A 22,663-nucleotide genomic window follows, 5' to 3' on the forward strand; every position below is an offset into this window, starting at 1 on the left:
ACCTAATTGAAACACTATTACATTGGATCGAATCACGATGTCCTTTTTTCCAGCAAAAATTGAAAATATCTCAGATGTCTGATTTAATCAGGTCAGCTGATTATTGCCAGCGTTCTATAATTTTGTTACTCACAGTTTAGATACGACTATAAAAAGTATTGAGTTTTGGTATTTCATATCATACGGCAACATTGAATATTCAAAATAAATGCTACATTTTTCACTTTTTAACCGACTCACTTTATGGAACAGCCACCTGAACATGTTTTATTACTCCGCTGCTGGAAACTAAATTGAACCAGGTTATTCAGGGTTTTTTTCCAGCAACTATGAGCAATATTCCAAAGAACTGTGGATTTACAAAGGAAAAATTATTCTTTACTTGGGCACGCGATTGTTTTCGAGATAAATTAAGTAGTTATAATTACTCACGCATTTTTATCCGATGAACACGAATCTAAAGTCAAAATTTGGCGCTCCGGTCTTCCCTAATGCGACCACTCATAAGTCGAAACCGAGGTCGAAACAGTTAAATGTTTACACATAATTGAATACTTTTGTTTCAACAAAATGATACTTTTTTTGGAATCGTTTAAATGACATCGTCGCTTCACTATAGTTTTTGTTATTATTTGTTGGCATATCACTTTCAGGCGAAAGTGATGAAATGGAAATTGTAATGCAAATTTTTTTAAATTTTATCTACATAGTTTTGAATGCTACAAAATATAACCTAGTTTAGTCAACTAATGCAACTAAAAATCGGAACCAGAACCCAACAACAAAGCATTCATGATCCAAAAGTAGACAGCGCTGTTTCGACTTACCATAGGTATCATCAGTAGTGCTAGGCTGAACCACAAATATATACTTGGACTTGACTGTCCTATAAGCTTGACACCAATAATGTGAACGCCACGACCACGATTGAAAATATATTCTAATTCATTAACTCAGAATTTATACTCTTTTTCTGAACTATGGAATTTACGGAAAAAAAAACAACTTTTTCATTTGTCTTCTCAGTGGTATTGAAAATTCTCCCGATACCGAAAAGTTTCAAAGTCGATTAAATTTTTCAAATACAAAAAATATTTTGAGGAATTAACTGTTCATTTCGCAAAAAAACTTTTTTAATGCGACGCGTTAAAAATGAACATTATTAGTTCAATTAAAATGTTGGATATTTCCAATCAAAATGAGATTTTGGCCAATTTTCCAAATTTTGACCAATATTTCCTGAACTATTAAAATTTCCAAAAAAAAATTGGAAAAGTGTTTTGTTCACTTTCTCGATAGGAATAAAAATAATTCCATGGTGTTTTTTATAGTTTATAGTTTAGTTGCAACCTGTTTCTCGTCGCCGAAAAGTCCAATAGAATTTAGGTTTCTGAAATAATTCTTGAATTATAGCAATTACGGAAAAACTATAATGAAGTATTTTGTTCATCACCTCAATATGAACAAAAACGGTTTTGTGAGATTTTTCGATTCATGTCCCTACGCCGAAAATGTTCAAGTCGAAATATCAAAATGACAAATTCTGTAATTATTAGATAATTTTTACTAACTGAGTTTTATGATTGGCTGAAGAGTCATAAAATTAAGTTTGAAGTTGTTACGGTGACGAATAAAAATCGGGGAATGAGGGGATGGTTATCGCCGTCGTGTTCATTTCAGAACCGATCGCGATTTGAGTGAGTTTGAACTTCGATATTGGTGCAGTTATAATTACCTAAAATTTTTGTTAACTGTTTAAAATATGGTGTCTTTGGATAAGTACTAATCAGAGGATTTCCCTCAAAATAAAAAAAAAATCAATCGCGCTCGAGTATTTCGAGGTTTTTTTACAGCTTCGCGATTCATTCATTTCTTTATGCCACACTCAAATCGTCAGATTATTGAAATATACACTTATCTTGCCTTAATCTGATGCCCCCGAGTTTTTCTGAGGATCGATTTTTTTACTAATCTGACGGACCACCCTCAACGCACGCCCCTATATGAAGGGTACATATATGGAAGGGGTACGTTACAGGGTACAAGGTTTCTCCCCATATGATTTTTTCGCGTAATGTGCAAAATCCCTTCTTGGGTCTTCTCTACTAAAATTTCCACATTTTTTTAACATTACCCCTATTATAGTTATCGAAAGAAAAATGTATATTTTTTACAGGATCCATCAGTATAATTAAAGTTGCATGATAATTTTCGGTATCTACGGTAGTTTTGGAGTTATTCGATGGGTGTACGTTTTCGAAAAATTGGCGGAAAACTAGCTTTTCCTTCAATGCCAAAAACCAGCGCGAGCCTAAAAAACGAATGTTAGTCGAAGTCGTCATATATTAAAAACATTTCTAATAAGAGTTTCTGGTGTGTTAGTGGTTCCAAATCGATTTTATAACGTGTGATTTTTTAAAACCCAATGAAAAGTTTTTGGATTTTTCTGCAAAGACCTAAAATATGCTATGCAAGTTTTCATTCGATAATATCTTTCAATCATCTTTGTGAAGGAATCAGATATTTTATTGCCCCTTTCAATGAGACTTTTCACCTTCCACAATATTGACTTAATGGAGACCCAACTCTGGCTTTCTCTTCAGAATTATCTTCTACAAAGTTGTTTTATCTGATCTGAGCCTGGTCAATAAAAATTCTTCGAATGCTTTTTGGAGGATTCCAACAGAAAAACCAAAAAAGAATATCAACTCACCAGCTGCTTGTAGGAGTTGCTCTAGCCTCGCTTGTGTCTCGGGGTCTACTGCTCTATCTTCGTCTGGATTTAGAAGGAACTTGGCTGCTTCTACCTGGGGATCGTCCTCGAACTCCTGATCAATCATAAATGAGTCCACCTAAATCACAGTTTACTAATCTCAGGTCTCATTTGCACTAATCCACATCGTTACACAATCATCTTTCAGAGACGCTGATTAGTATCGAATGAGAAATGAAACGTTTCGGAATAGGTTGAGAATCGTTCGAAAAGTTTCCTGCCTGAACAGGAAAATGGCGATGGTGAGCATAAGTTTATGTGCATTTACTTGAAGTAAAATAAATATAAGCCATTTTGGATGTTCAGTTTTGTTTTGAGAAGTGAATTCACTAGGCACAAGCTGACTCATTACATATTATCGGAAAAGAAAAAATATATCTAAAATATTAACGTTTAACACTACCGATTCGGAAACTTTTCAATTGATCTTCGTAGTGGACATGTTGGTGGAAAAGCAACAACAAACAATGCATAGTTTTCTTAAAAATAACTTGGACCTCAAGACAGCTAGAGTCAGATTTCGAAGGATGGATTTTTTATAAAGTATTATAAATTGCTTTCCATAAGTAAAGGATGAAATAAAAAAATTGATGACAAAAATGATTTTTGAGTTGAAATTGTCATCTGGTCATGAGATTTTCAACCCCCCCCCCAGTCCTTCATTCTAAGAAGATCCAACCCATCTTGAAAATTTCAAGAACAAAGTATTCGTTGCGATAAATAGAAGTGATTTTTTTTCAAGTTGAATACATCAAAAACAGGTGTATTCAAGTAGGAGTGCCAAACCCTGTCGGAGTTGGTATGGCAATGTCTTACAAACAACTGCATTTTCTTTATTACTAAAAGTCTGGCTCATGAAGAAATCTATTTTTTCAATGGAACTCACTATGACATCTGGGGTAAGATGTCCACTGTCCTTAGAGGAAAACAAACATTGCGAACACTGCGATACGGCAAAATTGACCGTGGCGCTTTTTTCAACTACATACTTGGCAGCTGTTCCACCTTTTTTACCACACCCATTCCGAAAATATTGTACCTTGTACTAGTTTGTACAGGTTCCTTGCTGCATGTATATCATATTCTTCTGGACATATTTTGGGTTGTCCATAAATTGTTTGTCTCCTGTTATCCAGTTCCTCACATTCGCATAAAACATAAGCTGTCTCTGTCCCTTTGTTGCATTCCCTGCAGTTGAAGGTCCGTTGTACAGCGATATTTTGTTCGGATGTTCTCTCAATGGACATTGTCCAGTGAGCCGATCCCTGATTTGTGAAGCCGTTCTAAAACATTCTCGGACGGTCCCTTTATGAAGATTCAACCGTGTGTGCCCGGTTTGTTTTCTCAGTACTCTATGTTTCTTAGCGACCCATTTTCCAGTCTAGTTCCCGTGTCTGGAACACTCATCAGCTTTTTCGTTTCCTGCGGTTCCTGAGTGTACTGGCACCCTGTATATAGCCAACCTATCCCTGCCCGCCAGTTTCCTCAGTTTTTCACGACACTCCAAGAACAGTTTCGATGTACCCCAAGTGCAGCTCTGGGCTGTCTGTGAAAATATTGATCCGCTCAGTTCATTGAAGCCTCAAAATAATTTTGCTTGTGCATTGCTTCATTGCATACACTTCAGCCTGAAATACTGATGTGTACTGAACGACGAGGTAACTGAAAAAAAGGATTCACCCTGTACAATAATTTCCAGCTGCCGTTCCATGTTCGGTTTTCGACCCGTCTGTATACCAGATGTTTCTGCCAAGCATGTTCCCAGAATGGCTATTTATTCTCCACTCTTCGCGGTTTCAGACTTCTAGTCCAAGAACATTCTTGAAATTCGTTCCTCCACATATTTCAAAATTTCTATTTTGTCCATTTCCATAAAATGGAGAGTTTGACCCACCCTTACTTCCTCCATTATTACTAAATGTAAAGGATGATTTGAGGGTATCTCAGTTTATTGCTCCCGTTATTCCCAAACATGCAAATTTTTACACCCTGCTTAGTTTGTTGATAGCGGTCGTTTATTTTTTCTTTGGCGACCAAACCATAGATGCATATGCTGTCATGGGTTTAACTACCATGGTGGTTGAGTCAATACATCATGTCTGGTTTAAACCCTCATGCCTTTCCGTAGACCCCCCCAGTCCTTCATTCTAAGAAGATCCAACCCATCTTGAAAATTTCAAGAACAAAGTATTCGTTGCGATAACTAGAAGTTGTTTTTTTTTTCAAGTTGAATACATCAAAAACAGGTGTACTCAAGTAGGAGTGCCAAACCCTGTCGGAGTTGGTATGGCAATGTCTTACCAACAACTGCATTTTCTTTATTACTAAAAGTCTGGCTCATGAAGAAATCTATTTTTTCAATGGAACTCACTATGACATCTGGGGTCAGATGTCCACTGTCTTTAGAGGAAAACAAACATTGCGAACACTGCGACACGGCAAAATTGACCGTGGCGCTTTTTTCAACTACATACTTGGCAGCCGTCCCACCTTTTTTACCACACCCATTCCGAAAATATTGTACCCTGTACTAGTTTGTACACCCTTTGACCCACCCTTACTTCCTCCATTATTACTAAATGTAAAGGATGATTTGAGGGTATCTCAGTTTATTGCTCCTGTTATTCCCAAACATACAAATTTTTACACCCTGCTTAGTTTGTTGATAGTGGTCGTTTATTTTTTCTTTGGCGACCAGACCATAGATGCATATGCTGTCATGGGTTTAACCACCATGGTGGTTGAGTCAATACATCATGTCTGGTTTAAACCCTCATGCCTTTCCGTAGATGTGTCTGGACAGCATCAGTGCTACCTCCACCTTTCTTGCAACTCTTTCTAGATGTTAGTTCCAGGTCAGCCTGAGATCTAGTATCACTCTAGTATCACGTTCTCAAACAGTTATCTCTTCACCTTGAAGTTTTAGAGGTCTTGTACTTGTTGAAAATTATCATTTTTATTTCCTCAAAGTTTCGTTTATAGTTCTAAAATGTTGTTTTATTCTCACAAGGGAGTTGTGCTCTGCTTGGAATTGATGAAACATTTTTAGTGTCGAACGCCTATAATATTTGACTACGCTGATGTTCGAGTCTCTTCTTCGTCAAGATATCCATTCAATCACCAGATAATGTTTTCCATTACAATGTTTTCAATAATTTTTCAGTGTTATTTAAAAAAAATTCTGTTTTCTTATTTAAATATATTTTGATGAATAAAATATACATTATTAATGGACTGATTTTGACAACCTTTTCTGAATTCAGTACAAAAAAAACCTGGGGAAAATGCTTTTTGACTTCTATTTCTCCATCTTTATTCGAAAAATGGTGGAAAAACTAATCTCTCCAAAAAATACCCTGTCGCCATTTCATTTTTTCATGTTGGGGTTCCCACCCCGCAAAGATGAAGGGAAGTGGTTGAAAATTACATGTATCCGGTACCTTTGCGAGGCACTATATAGTCTCGGTTACGATTACCCTTCTTTAAGTGATGGCTAAAATGACGTTAACTCTGGTGATACCATATGCCATAAAAACTCTTAATGGCCTGGAATAGGAATTTAAACTCTTCAAAGAGTTAAAACACATCGAAGCCTGACCAATGAAATTTGGAACAGAAGTCCCTTTCATCTAGAAAGTCTTTAATTCAATTAGAATGTTATCAAACACGTAGCTTGCAGTATGTATGCCACAGCGGCAAACTTGTTATATTTAATGGAATTTGCCAAAATTGAAAGCCTAGAAAGGTGAATGAAATTAGAGTAGAAAATTACATGCCTTGAAATCAACGTGTCCGGCCATTTTTCTGGAATATTTTTTCATAGAATTTATCTGAAACTTCTGCGAGGCACTTGATCTATGGATCTATTGCAAAATACTTGATACCCGATCCAAAAATTACTGGGAAAAAATCAAAAGTGACCCCAGAAATAGGGGATCAACTTTTTTGATTTTTAAAATCGCAAGAAATGTTTCCGACCATTCTAGTGTTGATGTTGGCGTGTTTTAAAATGAATTTAGATTTTTTATAAATTATAAATATATTATAAATCAAGTAAGTCTGAAAAACAGTATTTATTTTGAAAAGTGCAAATTTCAAAACAAACTGAAAATTAGGAATTATAATATATTTCGCCCCGTGAAAAAGTGAAAACGCAAATTATTTAAGGTCAAGTAGAAATAAGTGCTCATACATTGGAAATTATATTAGAAAAATGAAAAAACTTCTTCAATGTTTTGACTACTTGACCCTTCTTTTTTGTAATATACCCTTTGAACCAACCGGATACAATTTCAAATCTAAAAAAAGTTAATACAACATGTTCGTTTCTATTCGTATATCAACTTCCACACTTACGACAAAATTTCAAGAATTCCTTACTGAAATTTGAATATGAAAACAAGGTTATCTAAGAATACCTCAGATTTGATTCGCAAAAGCCAATAGCCCAGACATTTGATGACCTAAACTGATTGATAAATTCATCAGAATTCTAAGGACAATCGAAATTTCTAACTGGGAATTGTAATGACGCGTCACTTTTTCAGTAGCTTCGTTGAAGATGCATAGAAACCCTAATGTTTAAACCAATTCGCTTTTGTTTTGTCAAAAACTCTCGATATGACAAACGATATTGACCCAACTTCATCTTGGCTTTGATTAATGAAGAGATTAAATTATATGGAAACTAGCCATGGTCACTTTTTGGCCATGAGACAACTCTATCACGATTTGTGGTGTGTTTCTACAGGTGCAATGCAAAGTGATTTGTATTTGATAACAAAAATTAATATCTTGATTCTGAATATTGTTTCAACACCATATTCCAGACTTACACAAATATTTTTTTGGAGATTAAATTTTGTCTTTCCTATTCAACAAATAATGAGAAGATGAATACTTGTTTTCTTTGACAACTTAATTCCTTTCATCATAACTGATGAGATAAAACGGAATTATATATGTGAATATTTTTTTTCAAAGTCCCTATTCCTACGTAAAAAGAACCAAAATACTACCGAATTGTTATGGAAGCAACTACAATGGGCTGTTCAAACAATAATACAAAACTTGAACTATTTTTATTATATATTATATAATTTTTGAACAAATAATAATAAAAACTGAAAACAAATGTCATATAATAGCCTTTATGTTGAAAAAAAAATCACTTCAATAGAAATAATAATTCATAATCAAAAGATTTTTTTTCTAACTTTCTTGTAATTTTGTTGTGTGTACAAATCTATTTGTAGTATTTACCTTTCTGTTTGAATGGGCCATGGTTCGTAGAGTTTGTAAATGAATAGATAAAATGTTGAAAAAGTTCACTCTCAATGAGTATAACTGCCAAAAGATCTTCATGAATATTAACAATTTTACGAATTTATGTGTATCAATTATAAGACGGATGTAAACGGAATATATATTAATTTTCTTGGTCGCTAGCTATATCTTCCCTGGTATTGCTGGATATATGATTCTAATGTATCATGTATTTCAATTTGGTGGAGGTGATTTCAACAGTTTTAGAGACAATTACTTGTTTAAATGAAATTTAATAGATGATAGTTACTTGGAATTAATTGAAAATACTTTAGAAACTTAGTTATTTCGTATGAATTCAATTTGTACATAGGGGGATGTGTGTATATATGTGAATGGATCTATATGTGTATATATGTCTATTTTCACGAGTGTATTTAGGTTAGGTTAGGTTATATATATATATATATATATATATATATATATATATATATATATATATATATATATATATATATATATATATATATATATATATATATATATAGCTCTATTGAAAGTGATTGATCTTGAAACAATTATTTTATTCATGAACAGATCACCCGACATAAGTGAAAATTGAAAAAAATAATGGGTTTCATGTATTTCCTGTAAACGTGCTCATATCATTTAATACCCTGTATATATACTAACTAGGATATAATTCACTGAAACACCCAGCAAAGTTCAACTTCACATTTGGTTCATTCATTTATGAGTAATCAAAATACATCATCTCAAACATCAATTTCTGGAGCTTATTGGGTATTTTTAGAATCGGTAGAAATACAGACTGAATCAACCTTTCGTTATTCGACTCCGAAACATCATTTACGGCGAAGTTGTTAAATAAAAACGGTGATGCTAATCAATAGGCACACGAGTACCTGTCGTCCATACTATGAAATCAACACTTCTACCAACACCAACCTTGTATTCCAGATCAATATTTAGAGAAGTCTAAAAAAATCAATGCTACATTCGCAGGCAGGTTGAGATCTTAATTCTGTTCACGTGTTTCTCATATTCTTGAATATGAATTGTAATCATCAAGTGAACTACTGATACTAGTATGCAGAATTGAACTGATACTGTGCGTTTTAACTAATCAGCTTATCTAGCAACCTTCACGGTCTGCGAGAGATATGTGTGAGTTGAGGAAATAAAATATTCCAAACATTAGATTTGACAATATGCTTCAATAATGATATCTTGAATTTTGCCCGAGATATTGGTGGAATTAAAAAATAAAATTGTGTACTATAAATTTATTTTTAATCTGGGTTAGGTTAGGTCAAAAGTGAGCGGATCTATTCGACCCTCCACACACGTGACCAAATGAACCCAGCTCCTTAACAAAGCCGATTAGTTCATATGGTGAGTGATCTTTCAGGTCAGATGGTATTACTGCGGCAAAACCTAAAGCGATGTCATTGACAGGTTTTGGTCCGATGAAGCTGCTTGCAGCACCCTCCTTTGCAAGAAAGTCAGCAGCCTAATTGCCTTCCAGGCCAGTATAGCTAGATATCCAGATCAGAAATAATTAGTTAAGTCTTCCTTTTAAGAATATCGTTTTTGGCAATTTGCTACCAATTTAGATGTTGCTCGGTAGGAGCCAAGAGATTCCAAAGCCGCTTAGCTGTTCGAGAATATTTTTATTGGCTTGTGTATGAGGTTGGATTCTACGTTTTCTGTGAAGTCTTCGGTCACCAGGCAATTTACTCTACTTATTGTCAACATATCAGCTTTGTTAAAATGAAGTATAGCTTGTCAAGAGTTCTGAGAATTATCAAAACCTGCGAATTCCCTGACAGAGTACGCATCAGGACGAAGGAGAATGGAAACTACGAGATAATTGTTGTAACTGAGCCCTCTCATTTTCTTATAAAAGTAATCAAAATGATACCCTTTAGAGTTTGTTTGAAAATAGTCGTAAATTACAATAATTCATCTGATCTAATGCCTGTTAGTGGGGACTATTATTCATCAGTGTTTATAATAGTATAGTACAAATATTTTTCAAGGAAATTCGTAGCTTAACTGGCGATCATCCCAAAAAGCTGGGAAGTCGAAACGAATTATCTTTTATGAGAAATATCTCTTATTATCTTATTATGAGAAATATTTCAGTTTCACCCAACCTTGGTAACCAATGGTCAGATGCTGACAAAGAGGTCATTGTATCATTGAGTAGTTACTCTGAAGTAAAATTTATTATCATGTCAATGAAATGTACATTGATTTGACTAGATTTGAAGTGAAAATTGTGTTTCTGACATATATAACAAATATTTTGTATGCATGAAAAAGTAATGCACTAGTCGACCTGAAAAATAATTGAACAAAATGGAAGAAGGGTAATTTTTTATCCAAAATAAATACCAACGACGAGAAAAATCATACCTCGCTTTCATGAAAACTATGCATTGTTCAAATAATGTGTGAATGTTACAATGAGGACCCAAGTATCAATGAATACATCTTCTGTGCATGACCTACACATCCATGTATAGGGTTACTTATTTTGAAATTGATTACTTCCTTCCTTTCTTTGGAAGATTCCCACATTTTTTGTATCAAGATGGAGTAGTAGAAAGTCAAAAACTTTCTTTTCCAAGAATACACCTAATTTTCATTTGAATGATTTCCTATGTAACGTTCAACTTATTCAAGTTATTACGACTTGCCGATATTATTTCGAGAATGTTTCATTTTCTAGTTATTTTTAGGAATTACTTCTCGAACTAAACAGTTATGAGTTATACTGTATACGCGAACTATGGTGTCATACTGAAGCCATTTACATATTAATATGTGATTACTCAGGTATGAGAACTAAAATTAACAAGAATTTGTATCCAACAGTTTTACTATTTTTTTTGGAAAACTGTACTGTTGTTATAATGCATCAATTATGCTCAAGTTTTATTTTGTTGGAAAATAATGATCTGAATAATAAATAATAAAAAATATAAACTTTACGATACGTTTCTGAATAAATATAAGAGAACCGAAATATATATGAATACCAGATTATCTGAACACGAGGAACCTTCCTGCAGTTTATTTTTAACAATGTCGAAATCTCTGTTACAAATAGGCAAGTGCAACCCTGGACTACAAATCGATGTAAATACCATTTTCAGGTATATTGAATTGACATTTTGGCTAGAGATTGTGAAAAGAGCAAGGTGCAAGGTTACGGATAAGTGTTACGGCGAGTACATATGTACAGAGTTCATTTTTACTATAGTCACTACTACAAATTTTCATTTGTCTCATGCATCAAAAACTTCGAGAAAACAGTTGAAAAATTAAAAGCACCATTTTACGTTGACAACTGCGTAATTAGTGTTGATTTTTCGAAAGAATTAGAATTAGATACATTCAGAAAATAATTCAAAGAATTGAAGGCTTCAGGAAATTTTAAACTCAGCTAATGGATATAACAAAAAATTTGGAATTTTGAAAAGTGTAATTTTTTGTGATCTCAATGCACTGAATAAATTATAGTCAATCCGAACAGCTAAATAAAAGACTAATATACCAGGTCCCATCAATTTAGTACTTAATACCATATAAAACCTCTCACATTAAAATGATGATTGGACCTAGTATAAATATCACGCCTCCCATGTCATACAAAGAAACTGCCAACGTTCGGTAACTATTTAGTTTTTATGCCATTCGAATTGACTTCGTTTATACTATACAGAATTCCAATACAACGAACAAGACGTGGTTTATGCAGCTCAAACAATGCTTGATCTATTGTGTTAACTTGTCCATTTAAGTTCACTTCAAGACTTATTTTTATATAATCATGGCAATTAAAAGTTTGATGGGATAGACAATTAGCAGAAGATATGGTTGAAACACTCGAAAGTTGCCTAAAGACTCATTTTTTAAATTTCCGTTCAATACCTAGGACAGTTAGTACAAATGAATGATTTATCGAACAAATACAATTTTTTGTGATTCGAGCACTCGTGAATTTTAAGAACAGACGCCTCTCGTTCAACAGCAGCAGAAAACTAGCACAAATATCTATCTGGCATTTGCAATGTGTAGGAACGTTGAGGAAGGTGAATATTTTAAATAGTATTATAATATAATATTTATTATAATATAATATAAGAGTCGTCAAACTTATTTTGATATATCAAATATTCATCAATAAAACAGATAAAATGGATTTTCAATCCTCCCACAGCTGCTTGGTAGGGAGGATAGTGGAAAAGGATGGCAAAAATTGTGAAGCAGTTTCTTGGAAACAATTTTGGAATGGGCTCATTTAACAGTTTCTTTTATTTCATTATTTGAAAGTTTATGCTTCAAATAGTACACCTGAAAAAAATCAGAAATTTCACTCTTTATCTTCCCCCTCAAATTAATAGTTGAATGTGGTCAAGCTTGACGTCACATCAGTCGACTCGGCGACAAGGGGGTGTTGGCGGCGATGGCAGCGATTCATAATCTCAAAGTACAGGCCCGGTTGCCAGCGCTCGAAGCTCGTTGCCTGGTGTGACGTCAAGATGTACCGCGGGCGATCTCACATTTTCAATTGCTCTTGCTCAGTTGTTAATTGACATATAAACCGGAAAATTTTGTGGGATACTTGGGAGATGATTTACTTTTATAATATATAATTTTCAATAAAAATCTAACTTAGCCTTAATGAGCCCATTAATACGGAAAGTTATAACGATAAAAATTTTTGGTGACGCACCGACTTCTCTAGCTTGTGGATTTTTGGCAATTGTATCAGCCATAGGTTCCCCTACGTATATGATTACCAAATGGTTAGCGAAACAGTTTGAAACCCTATCGATTCCCCAGCTTAAGTGTTAAGAACAAACATTCATCGAGAAGATCAAAGATATAAGGTTGCCAGAATAACGTATCTTCGTTATTTCTAAGTGTAAACATACCAAAAACAATTGAATATTTGAAGGATATTTTAGATGTTGATGAAGTAGTGAAGTAGTCAAAGAGTACATCCGGCTTACCCAAAATTTGCATGGAACAAAATTGCGTCCAGTTCGCCCAACTGTTTTTACGGGCAACAGGGTAAGGCAATGGGAAACCCGTTGTCTCCTTTCATGGCTAATCTGTTCATGAGCAGATTTGAAATGGAAGCAAGGGAAGAGTTGGATTACTTTCCATGAACCTGGATCCGATACGTGGATGATGTATTTGCAATTTTCGATACGAATAGGAGTGAGGTAGATGATTTTGTATTTTGCCTCAACAACGAATTTGCAAGTATAAAATTCACGTATGGAATTGAAAATAACGAAAAACTACCATTCTTGGATGTGCTAGTTATTAAAAATGTCGATAGGGGTCTAGAAGTATATATAGAAAGAATACGAGCACTTTCAGGTATATCCCTGACAGCACCTATCATTACCCACAACAAAAATTTGGGGGACTACAATTTCTTGTCCATAGACTGCTCACATTTCCCTTGAGCAAAGAAAGGTATGCGAGTGAGAAAAAGTTGTTGGGGAGGTGGCTGAAAGCAACGGGTATCCATTGAACATAGTGGATAAATTAGAAAATAAATATTTAGGGAGTATGCACCGACTTTTCGAAAAGAGAAAGATTCAGAATTCATAGTGCTTTCATATGAACCCAAATACACCAATGGGTTGGTCCGAACAATCAAAAAATTGAATATAAGAGTGGTTTTCAAAACTGCACGTACACTTCAACAAGTGTTGGGAAAACCCGAAAGACAAGACGTTGGAAAAAAGTTTGCGATTTACGAAATAAGCTGCGAGGATTGTGATAAGAAATATGTTGCTTAACCCAAACGGACTATATTAGCTCGCTACAAGGTCTCGGTTTCATAGACAGGAGAAATCTAGTATCGCTCAACATGCCATAAAGAACGACCATAGAATGAATAAAAAATGTTTATAATTGTTGAGACCGGTACATGACAACAGGTTTCTGGATGCCTTCGAAAGCTTGGAAATCGAAAAGTGCGGAATGAGTTCTATGAATAGCCATAAAGGTACTATTTCGAAGAGCCCTTTGTTTGGTCCTATACGAAATAATTGTAAATAAAAAACAGATAAATATTAAAGATAATCACTAACATAGAGGAAATATGTCAACTTCTCGAAAAAATTTACCAACGTGAAGATCTTCAAGAAGTTACGAGTCAAGGATAAATGCGTTGACGAGCAGAGAAGCGCGCGATATCTGGGAGTTATCCTGAACGTACCCGCTCATTGCACGGAAGTCTAAGCTTAGTGTGGACAACAAGCTGCTAATTTACAAACAAATAATTAGACCAACAATGTTGTACGTTTGTCCCATATTCTGTAGCCTCAAGAAGACTCCTTTGTGGAGACTCGAGACGATGCAGAATAAGGTGCTCCGTATTTGTACGAACAGTGATAGATACATTTCATTGAATGATCTGTTAGATCTGGCAGAAGTCGAGACGGTCACTGAACATCAGGAGGCTGTCTTATAAATTCTTCAAGTTCTTTCTACCGAAAAGCCCGCTGACGATGACGTCACGAGTTATCATAATCAACCCCGAAAACACGGGATGATTTGTGAAATGCTTGATATCTTCCATGAACGGCGGGAATGTGATCGCGCTTAGCTCATGGAAAAGCTGGCTAAGATAAATCACGTATTTTCGTGATACCAGAATTACTCTTACCTGTTTTTTTCATGAACGGGAAGTGTCAGACAGAAAGCTGAAATGAGGCTTTGTTGGGCAGAGAGCCACCCGTTAACACCAGCGGGGGCGCCACCCATCGGCATGTCGTGGGTCTATGAGGCGGCGCTTTACCTTACGGACGTCTAGGGGCTCAATATTGAAGTCTCATCCCGTATGTGGGAGAGATGTAAATATTGTAAATATTCTGTACAGTAGACCTTATATTTGTCAAAGAAAATGTATAATAAAGTATTTCATTTTGATTTTGGTAATTTAGCATAGGATCAATAACAGGTAGTAGTTGGTAAAACTAACCGATGTAGTTAGGTAGTTAGGCCACTAGCATTTAAAAACACTAATATAGTAGGCAAATTTTGTCATAATGATCTGTTGAAGACGCTAACTTAGCGAACCGTGCATCGAGACCGTAATTTTTGTTCTGGTGTTGGAAAAGAGTTCGAACTATCATGAGTACTCATTGTTAATACAAAATCTGAGAAGTAATGAAATACCTATATTTCTGAAAATTATTAAAACGAAAACTATGAGAAATCAGAATTTTTCTTTCGCAGTTTCTGTTTCATAAAATAAATGCTCATAGTGACAACAGACAATTTAAGCTCTTACTGATGCATAACAGCAATAAACCACCAAGTAAAATAATTTAATTAAATACCGATAAAAACAACACAATCTCGTAAAAGAGATTTCATTCGAAGCGTTAAATTTGAAACGCATGGCTATTTCATTGTTTATCAAATTGTTGCTGATTTTAAAAATACATAAACTCACACTGCTTTCCAGAAATATTGGATAAATTCTATAAAAAAATCGGCCTGTCTGAGTATGCTTCTTCTGAAATCGTTTCGTCATCTATTTTATAGAATGTATCCGTAACACTGTGAACATTCACAATAGAAGAAATCTCAAGAAAAAAAGTCTGAACATGAATTAATAACCAGAGTTATTCATGGGCCTAGTTGAGCGCATCGAGAAAAATGTCAACGTTTTTGTTGAACTCATTCTATGCCAGAGATGCTGCAATTATCGTAGTTATAAACCAAGGAAATTGATAGTTACGAAGTAATTTCACCACAATTTTCGAAATCAGAACGGCATAATGCAGTTACTATGAATTAATTGTTATCATTATGCATAGGCAAAATGCATTATGCTCATGCCATAGGCATAAGGCATTACCCCCCTAAAAGCAAGTTGCTTGAGAAAATTGTAATTAAATACTGAGTAGGTATTCATCATCAGTACTATCGGCTATTTAGTTAGTTTAACAATTTTCACAGAATTTTTCAAAGAAAAAATGGGTCTTATGTATGTAAAAAAATAATGTTTTACATTCTCTCCAAACTTTTTAAAATTGAAAAAAATGTTTTAAGTTACTATATATAATATGTAAATATACGAAGTAGAGTTTTAATAATCATTATATATTGTAATATCTAAAGAAAGCATTGCCATGGAAATATGAAAGTGATGGACAAAAATCTTATACGCCGTTTTCTCAAAAATTCTAAATGAAATGTCTAACGCTGGATATTTCGTAAAAACCTTCAACAATGAAGTAATATTAATATACAGTGTGACCCATTTAAAATGGAACCACCCCTGTAGAATGTGCATTTTTCAATCAATCTCAATTTTTTTTTATTGAAATATTAAGCATGAAAAACTGTATCTTGACACTAACTTTCACAATTTTAGTTTCATTTCCAAGCTGTTGACTTTTCACTCTACAAATTCACTGGTGTTCTACTTGGTGATGACAGTGTTGTCAGATCTCAAATATGTCTATAATCTGAATAAAAATTACAAACAAATACTTTGTTTCCAAAATTGAAGTTGTTGTAACTTCGTTGTTAACAAATATTTTTTAATGAAAATTTGACAGTTTTGATTTATAACGACTACGAATCCAGTGGTGTAGTCAAATTTGAAAACAAAAATTGCCTAATAAACTTTTGCCGTTTTTGTAAAACAAAAAAAACCATAGAGTGCCTTGGAAATGAAACTAAAATTGTGAAAGTTAGTGTCAAGATACAGTTTTTCATGCTTAATATTTCAATAAAAAAAAATGAGATTGATTGAAAAATGCACATTCTACAGGGGTGGTTCCATTTTAAATGGGTCACACTGTATAATTGATATATAATGTTAATCTCTGTTTGACTATGGTATGGTATGGATTCATTGTCTAAAAATCTATGGAATAAGAAAATAAAAATTGATTTAAATAATTAAAATAACTAAAAATACGGGACTGAAATATTTGGATTAGGAGTTGAAAAAGAAATATCAAATATAAGGACAATACTTTGTAAAGCAAGCTAATTATTTTGACCTGATATGGAAATGAATTATTATGCCAAACAAACAATTCGAAAAAATTTTTCAAAAAAATGCAAAAATAAAAAATAACATTTCACGACGTTTCGATTGTTAGTACCTAGCGTCTTCGGGTGATGAGTTAGGTATCACATTTCCAGTCAAGTGTTTTCTTTACATAGAATATTTTTTTATCTCAATGTCAATATTTGTGTATCTCAACACTGAGAAAATTTATTCGATTCAATTTTATCCATCGAAGAAAATTGATAACTTAGATATAGTCGGTAATAATAGTCAATTATCCGAGAGTTGTAAATTTCCAAGTATATTTGTTAATTCTCGTATGGACTGAAAACACCACTGTCAATTTCTGTTCTAGAAGCTAGAACAAGTGACCAATTTATACTATTCTCAGGTGTAATGTAGAGTCACGTACAGGGTGTGTGTACCTATGGGGACACTCCTCAAAAATAACTATTTTATACACGCTTTATATTAGCTTCACCTGCTCGGGAATGCTCGGGATCTGTATTTGACAGAATTATCGACATTATTGCTTCATCTATTCGCGGGCAGATGGCGCTGTACGTAATTGATATAATTCGAACTCACTTTACATGTATTTCTTCATTTGATAAAAGTATTTTTTTATTAACACGCGCGACTGCTGCCTTCCTTAGGCTTGGTAGCTGATTCTCAGACTCCCTCTCCGGAATTGGAGAATATCAATGGTCATTTTTCTAAACAATATACGGCTGATTGATTCCAAAGTTTAGATAAAATAAATATAGTTTAAAAAGACTAAAAACACGCTTTTATAGCATACGAAAATAAAAATAAATATAGTTTAAAAAACACACTTTTAAAGAATATCGAATTAAAAAGTTGAAAATATCTATTTTCAAATAAGCTTAAAACAATAACGAATGAAAAATACTAGAATATTTTCAACTTTTTAGTTCGATGTTCTTTAAAAGCGCGTTTTTTAGTTTTTTAAACTATATTTATTGTAAATGAAATTGTTCGGACTGGGAGTCCAACTGAGGAAACTAATGTTGTACGGAAACGCGTATTGGAAATTCAAAAGAAAGTATATAGGTAATATTGGGTATATATATTATGATACGAATTCGCTTTCCAAAAAAAAAATTAATGAATCAAAATTATTCGTGAGCGCACGGTTGCGCGCCGACTGACGAATGAAGCAGTACATACATCAGTATGTACTGATTCAAGGAAACATAAAATCACCGATCACTTCCAAAAAGTAGATAGCTCTTTAGAAAAGAAAGTATCACGCATGGTGTCGATGGTTTACCATTCCGAATTTTCTGCTCTTCGACGGATTTACGAGATGTATTTAAAGCCGCTAATTATGATTTGCCTACTTCTCCAAATTCTATTGAATTAATGGTTATGAATTATGGCACGACTTCAAAAATGATGGCTATTCGAGATCTTTCAAAGATGAAAGAAGACAACAATAAATTCACACTACCATTTGATGAATGGACTTCTACAAGAAACAGACGCTACATGAACCCTTTTTCTCAGGAAAAACCTATTATTTTCTGGAACTTGGAGCTGGTGCGTATTTATGGAAGTTTGCCTGCAGAATCCTGCAGGCAAACCTCCGGATACATTGTCAGAACATGACTTTAGATGATGATATAATATGTATTACAATTTACGGTGCCAAAGTCATGGTAAAAGTCGGTAGTCTTATCAAGTCCGATCATCAGCTTTGTTATGCGCATGGTATTCAATTGACCGTTTTAGATGTTATTTACAAACCTTCACCTAAAACAGTAAATTAAGGCATAGCTGCGGAAAGTGAAGCCGTCAATGAAGGAACGAATGAATATCTTCAAAATGTAGAATTTGATAGCAGCGAAGGTGATGAAGATGGTAGCTTTTATTTATTGTTTCCTTCAAGCGAAATAAATCTGGCTGTGGAATATGCAGAAGTTATAAAGAAAGTAAGAAAGATGGTCAGTCTTCAAAAATTCCCCTACAAAAAATAGTCGTCTACAAACATATATGCTAACAGATACGGGAAAAAAAGTTGCTTTATTGCTGTATTTTAAAACTAGGTGGTCAAGTCTATTAGATATGATTACGATATTTAATAAGATAAAATTGTGCGATTTAGAGCTCGGTGCGAATCCGGATTATTTGTTCACTGAACAGGAATATGATGTGCTTATCGATCTAGACCAAATATTGAAACCTATAAATCTAGCTGTCGAAGTCTTATGCAGGCGAGACTCTAATTTGATGACTGCTGAAACTACTTTGAGGTTTGTTGTTCGTAAATTGGAAGACTTTGACAAACCATTCTCCAAAAAACTTGTTACCTCGTTGAGGAAACGAATTGCAGAGCGGCGAACTAACTTGACTGCCTTAATAATGTACTTACATGATCCGTTTAAGTACGAAGAAGATAGGACTGAACTTATGCATGATACGACATTTCACTTACACTCGAAGAAGGTAATACAACAGGTGAATAAAACTACTGTAGACATATTACAATTCAATAAAAAAGAATTAACACACATCTCTCCTGCTGATGACTCTGAATCTGAAGACGACTTACCTCTCGTCAATCTGGAGTTAAATTCACCAGCACCTGCAGCAGCACTGTCACTTCAAGACGAACTCGAGCTGATTTTGAAGAATTTAAAATCTACTGGAACACCCCAAGTTTGATCTGGCCATAATAATCTCGATATTTCAATGAGGAAGGAAATGAATTATTTTGAGTTAGGTGGACAAAAAGGCACATATCTTCAATTTGTTTATAACGCCTTAATGACGATTGTTCCTACAAGCGTAGAAAAGCAGAACTAGCATTTTCTGCTGCTGGTCATATAGTTTGTAAGGTCAGGAGCCGTTTAGCAGATGAAACCATCAACACCTAAACGTTTTTGGAAATTTATTTTCAAAATAATGTTTAGTTTTATAACTTTGTCAATTTTAAATAAGTAAGTTAATTATTAAACACAATGATTATATAATTAGATTTGTTTCATTAAGTACCGTCAGAAGTTATAAATTATTTTCGAAGTTTTATCATTCATGCGGGATCCGGCAAACACCTGGATCCCACGGGATTGAAAATGTCCAGTCCCGCAAATACCATGATCGAGGATTTCCTGCGGGATTGTATTCCATAAATTCTATATCTGTCCATGGTGATCTGGCAAACAGATTGAATAAATTATAACTAACTTGACAGATGTAACTTCAACAAGATGGCTGTTATAAATTATCAAAGTTCGGAAGTCCTTGTTGGAAGACAAGATGTTTTTCATCTTTTTCATTTGTCATATTTAAAATTCAAAAAAATGGCAATTAGACGACTTCATCAAGAGATTGTTCATTAAACTTCTGGATAGTCGTTTATTATTTCTTTTAATAATCATAACTTATTCTAGTATTCGTACATGTCTTTTTTTTGAATTTGAACTTAATGCACTATTTGACAAATGAAAATGCATACCTTTATTTAATATGAAGTAATAACTTGACTCTAGGGTTTGTTTGCACATTGATGTAACATTTGGGACTTTGTTACAATTCTGTAATGTACTTGACATAGTTACGTTTTTGTTTTATAATTTAATTATTCATTAGTGTTGAATGTCTTTAAGCTTATTTTTGTCTTTTTAATATATTTTCTTTTTTTATGTTCCATTTGGTATTTTATTAATAGTTTGTGGTGTATAGGACTGATAAAAAATAAATAGGTTTATTTTTAAGCAATTATAATAGTTTATATTAAGGATTTCACTTGTTGGGTTCATAACTGAACTCTAATGCTTGACTGGTTTCAACAATTGAAACTTTCTTGATGTACCATTTGGGATTTTATAATAATTCTGTAGTGTACTTGACCGATAAATAAATAAATAAAAGAAAATGGTTAAGCACCGAAGCACCGAAAATTTTATATTTCGAAGGAAAATGGAAACATTCAAATGTGCCATGATGTCACTACCATTGAGACTTACCCCTCCAAAAACAAGTAGGCAATGCCGCACGCACAGCCAGAAAAAATATCAGAAAATAGAGAACAAAAATAACCTAAAATTTTGACACCTGAAATGTGTCTTCCCATTTTTTCAGTTTCCATTGTTTATTTCAACGCATGAACATGTAGCCATCATGATGATTAATTCAAATTGTTCTAACCACTTCATTAATTCAATCACAAATTCACAGTATCTGTAATTTCATTTTCATAAATCTTTTCTAAACAAAAATATCGCTCGAATGCATTTTCTCACCGGACAGACGATGGATGGTGGATGTTCCTAAAATTATATGAATGAAGACGTTGAATTTGGAAAATTTATACAAGACAAAACAGATAGAGAAAAATTGAAACCATATTTTATAGATAATTATTCATAACAGAAATCAGTTCTGAAAAGGAACCAAAAACACTTTATTTTCCTTTGGTATTAGTTTAATGAAGTGAATACTTTTAATGCTGTATGGAATCATTTTAACATTCATTCACTTATGAACCTTCTACGACAGAACACTCTGTAATACAATTATTAGAAAACATCATTTGATCCATTGGTGAACTCCGGTCTTCCTATTTGAAATGATAATGAGACAAGAACTTTTTAAAGTGTTATACAACTACTAGAGCGGTGTAAAATAGATGGAGGTCAATGCACTTTTTTTTCATTCAATTTCATGACTTCTTATTAAAGATGTCGTTACTACTCACCATTATTATTGCTTGAAGAACAATTGAACAATATAACATTGTCATGGTGAGTCGTTGATGTTTCAGAATTATTCGATGAAACCTGAAATCTTGCAAAATAAACAATACGGAATACAATCTTACTTCCTCTCTATATTAAAACAATTACTCTTAATTTAAAGTAGTCACTTTTCAAAGTTAATGTCGAATATTATTTCGAGATAATTCACGAAAAATATCCAGGGTATTTTTTCCTTTCCTTATCTGTATAGGTTCTCGTGGCACATAAACGAACGCTCTCAATATCTCAGAAACTGAGATTAGTACTAAATCTGAGACGGTATATACTTACCAATGATCACGTAAAATAGCCTCACTTGAAATTTTTTAGTTTCAAAAATGTTATCGGTACATAAAGTGAAGAATATTGACGAAAAATCAAAATTTCGTGTGAGTTCGATGTTTCAGAAAACAGTTGGCAGCGATTCAGCGAAAGGAAGCGTGACGTCATTAGATATATGGCACGAAAAAGTTTTGTAAGTAGTGAACATGGTGGCAAAACTATTTATTTACTTTAACATACCGACTCAAATATATCGCTTCACTTTTATTTCTCATTGTTGCAAAAAAAATTGAATAATATAACAGGTCAGACGCTGTACCGACAATCGCACATAGATCGTGACGTCACGCTAGATTTCAACAAATGTGTAGTTTTAAAGTCGCGTATCTTGATAACGGTAAATGCTATCGATCTAAATATTCGTCTTGCATTCTGTAGGACAATCACTAACAACATATATAAAAAATGCACAAAATGCGAGTTGGTTTG

General features: G+C 33.7%; 1 protein-coding gene across 12 annotated transcripts in view; it reads right to left on the reverse strand.

Annotated features, from left to right (window-relative positions):
- Positions 1–22,663, reverse strand: part of mask (multiple ankyrin repeats single KH domain) — a 117,120-nt gene that overhangs the window by 67,426 nt on the left and 27,031 nt on the right. For 9 of the 12 annotated variants that reach the window (XM_074177927.1, XM_074177932.1, XM_074177926.1 and 6 more), the window contains one exon: positions 2,714–2,852. The exons of 2 other annotated variants lie outside the window; for them this stretch is intronic. In XM_074177927.1, the coding sequence (XP_074034028.1) occupies positions 2,714–2,852 (139 nt within the window). Of the gene's footprint in view, positions 1–2,713; positions 2,853–22,663 lie in introns of those variants that run through there. One more of the 12 variants, XM_074177928.1, reaches the window with a different exon arrangement.

The sequence above is a fragment of the Leptinotarsa decemlineata genome, unplaced genomic scaffold, assembly GCF_025532065.1.
Source record: "Leptinotarsa decemlineata unplaced genomic scaffold, Ldec_3_MD MMD2_tig00003335_RagTag_RagTag, whole genome shotgun sequence".
In the NCBI taxonomy this organism is placed as follows: domain Eukaryota; kingdom Metazoa; phylum Arthropoda; class Insecta; order Coleoptera; family Chrysomelidae; genus Leptinotarsa; species Leptinotarsa decemlineata.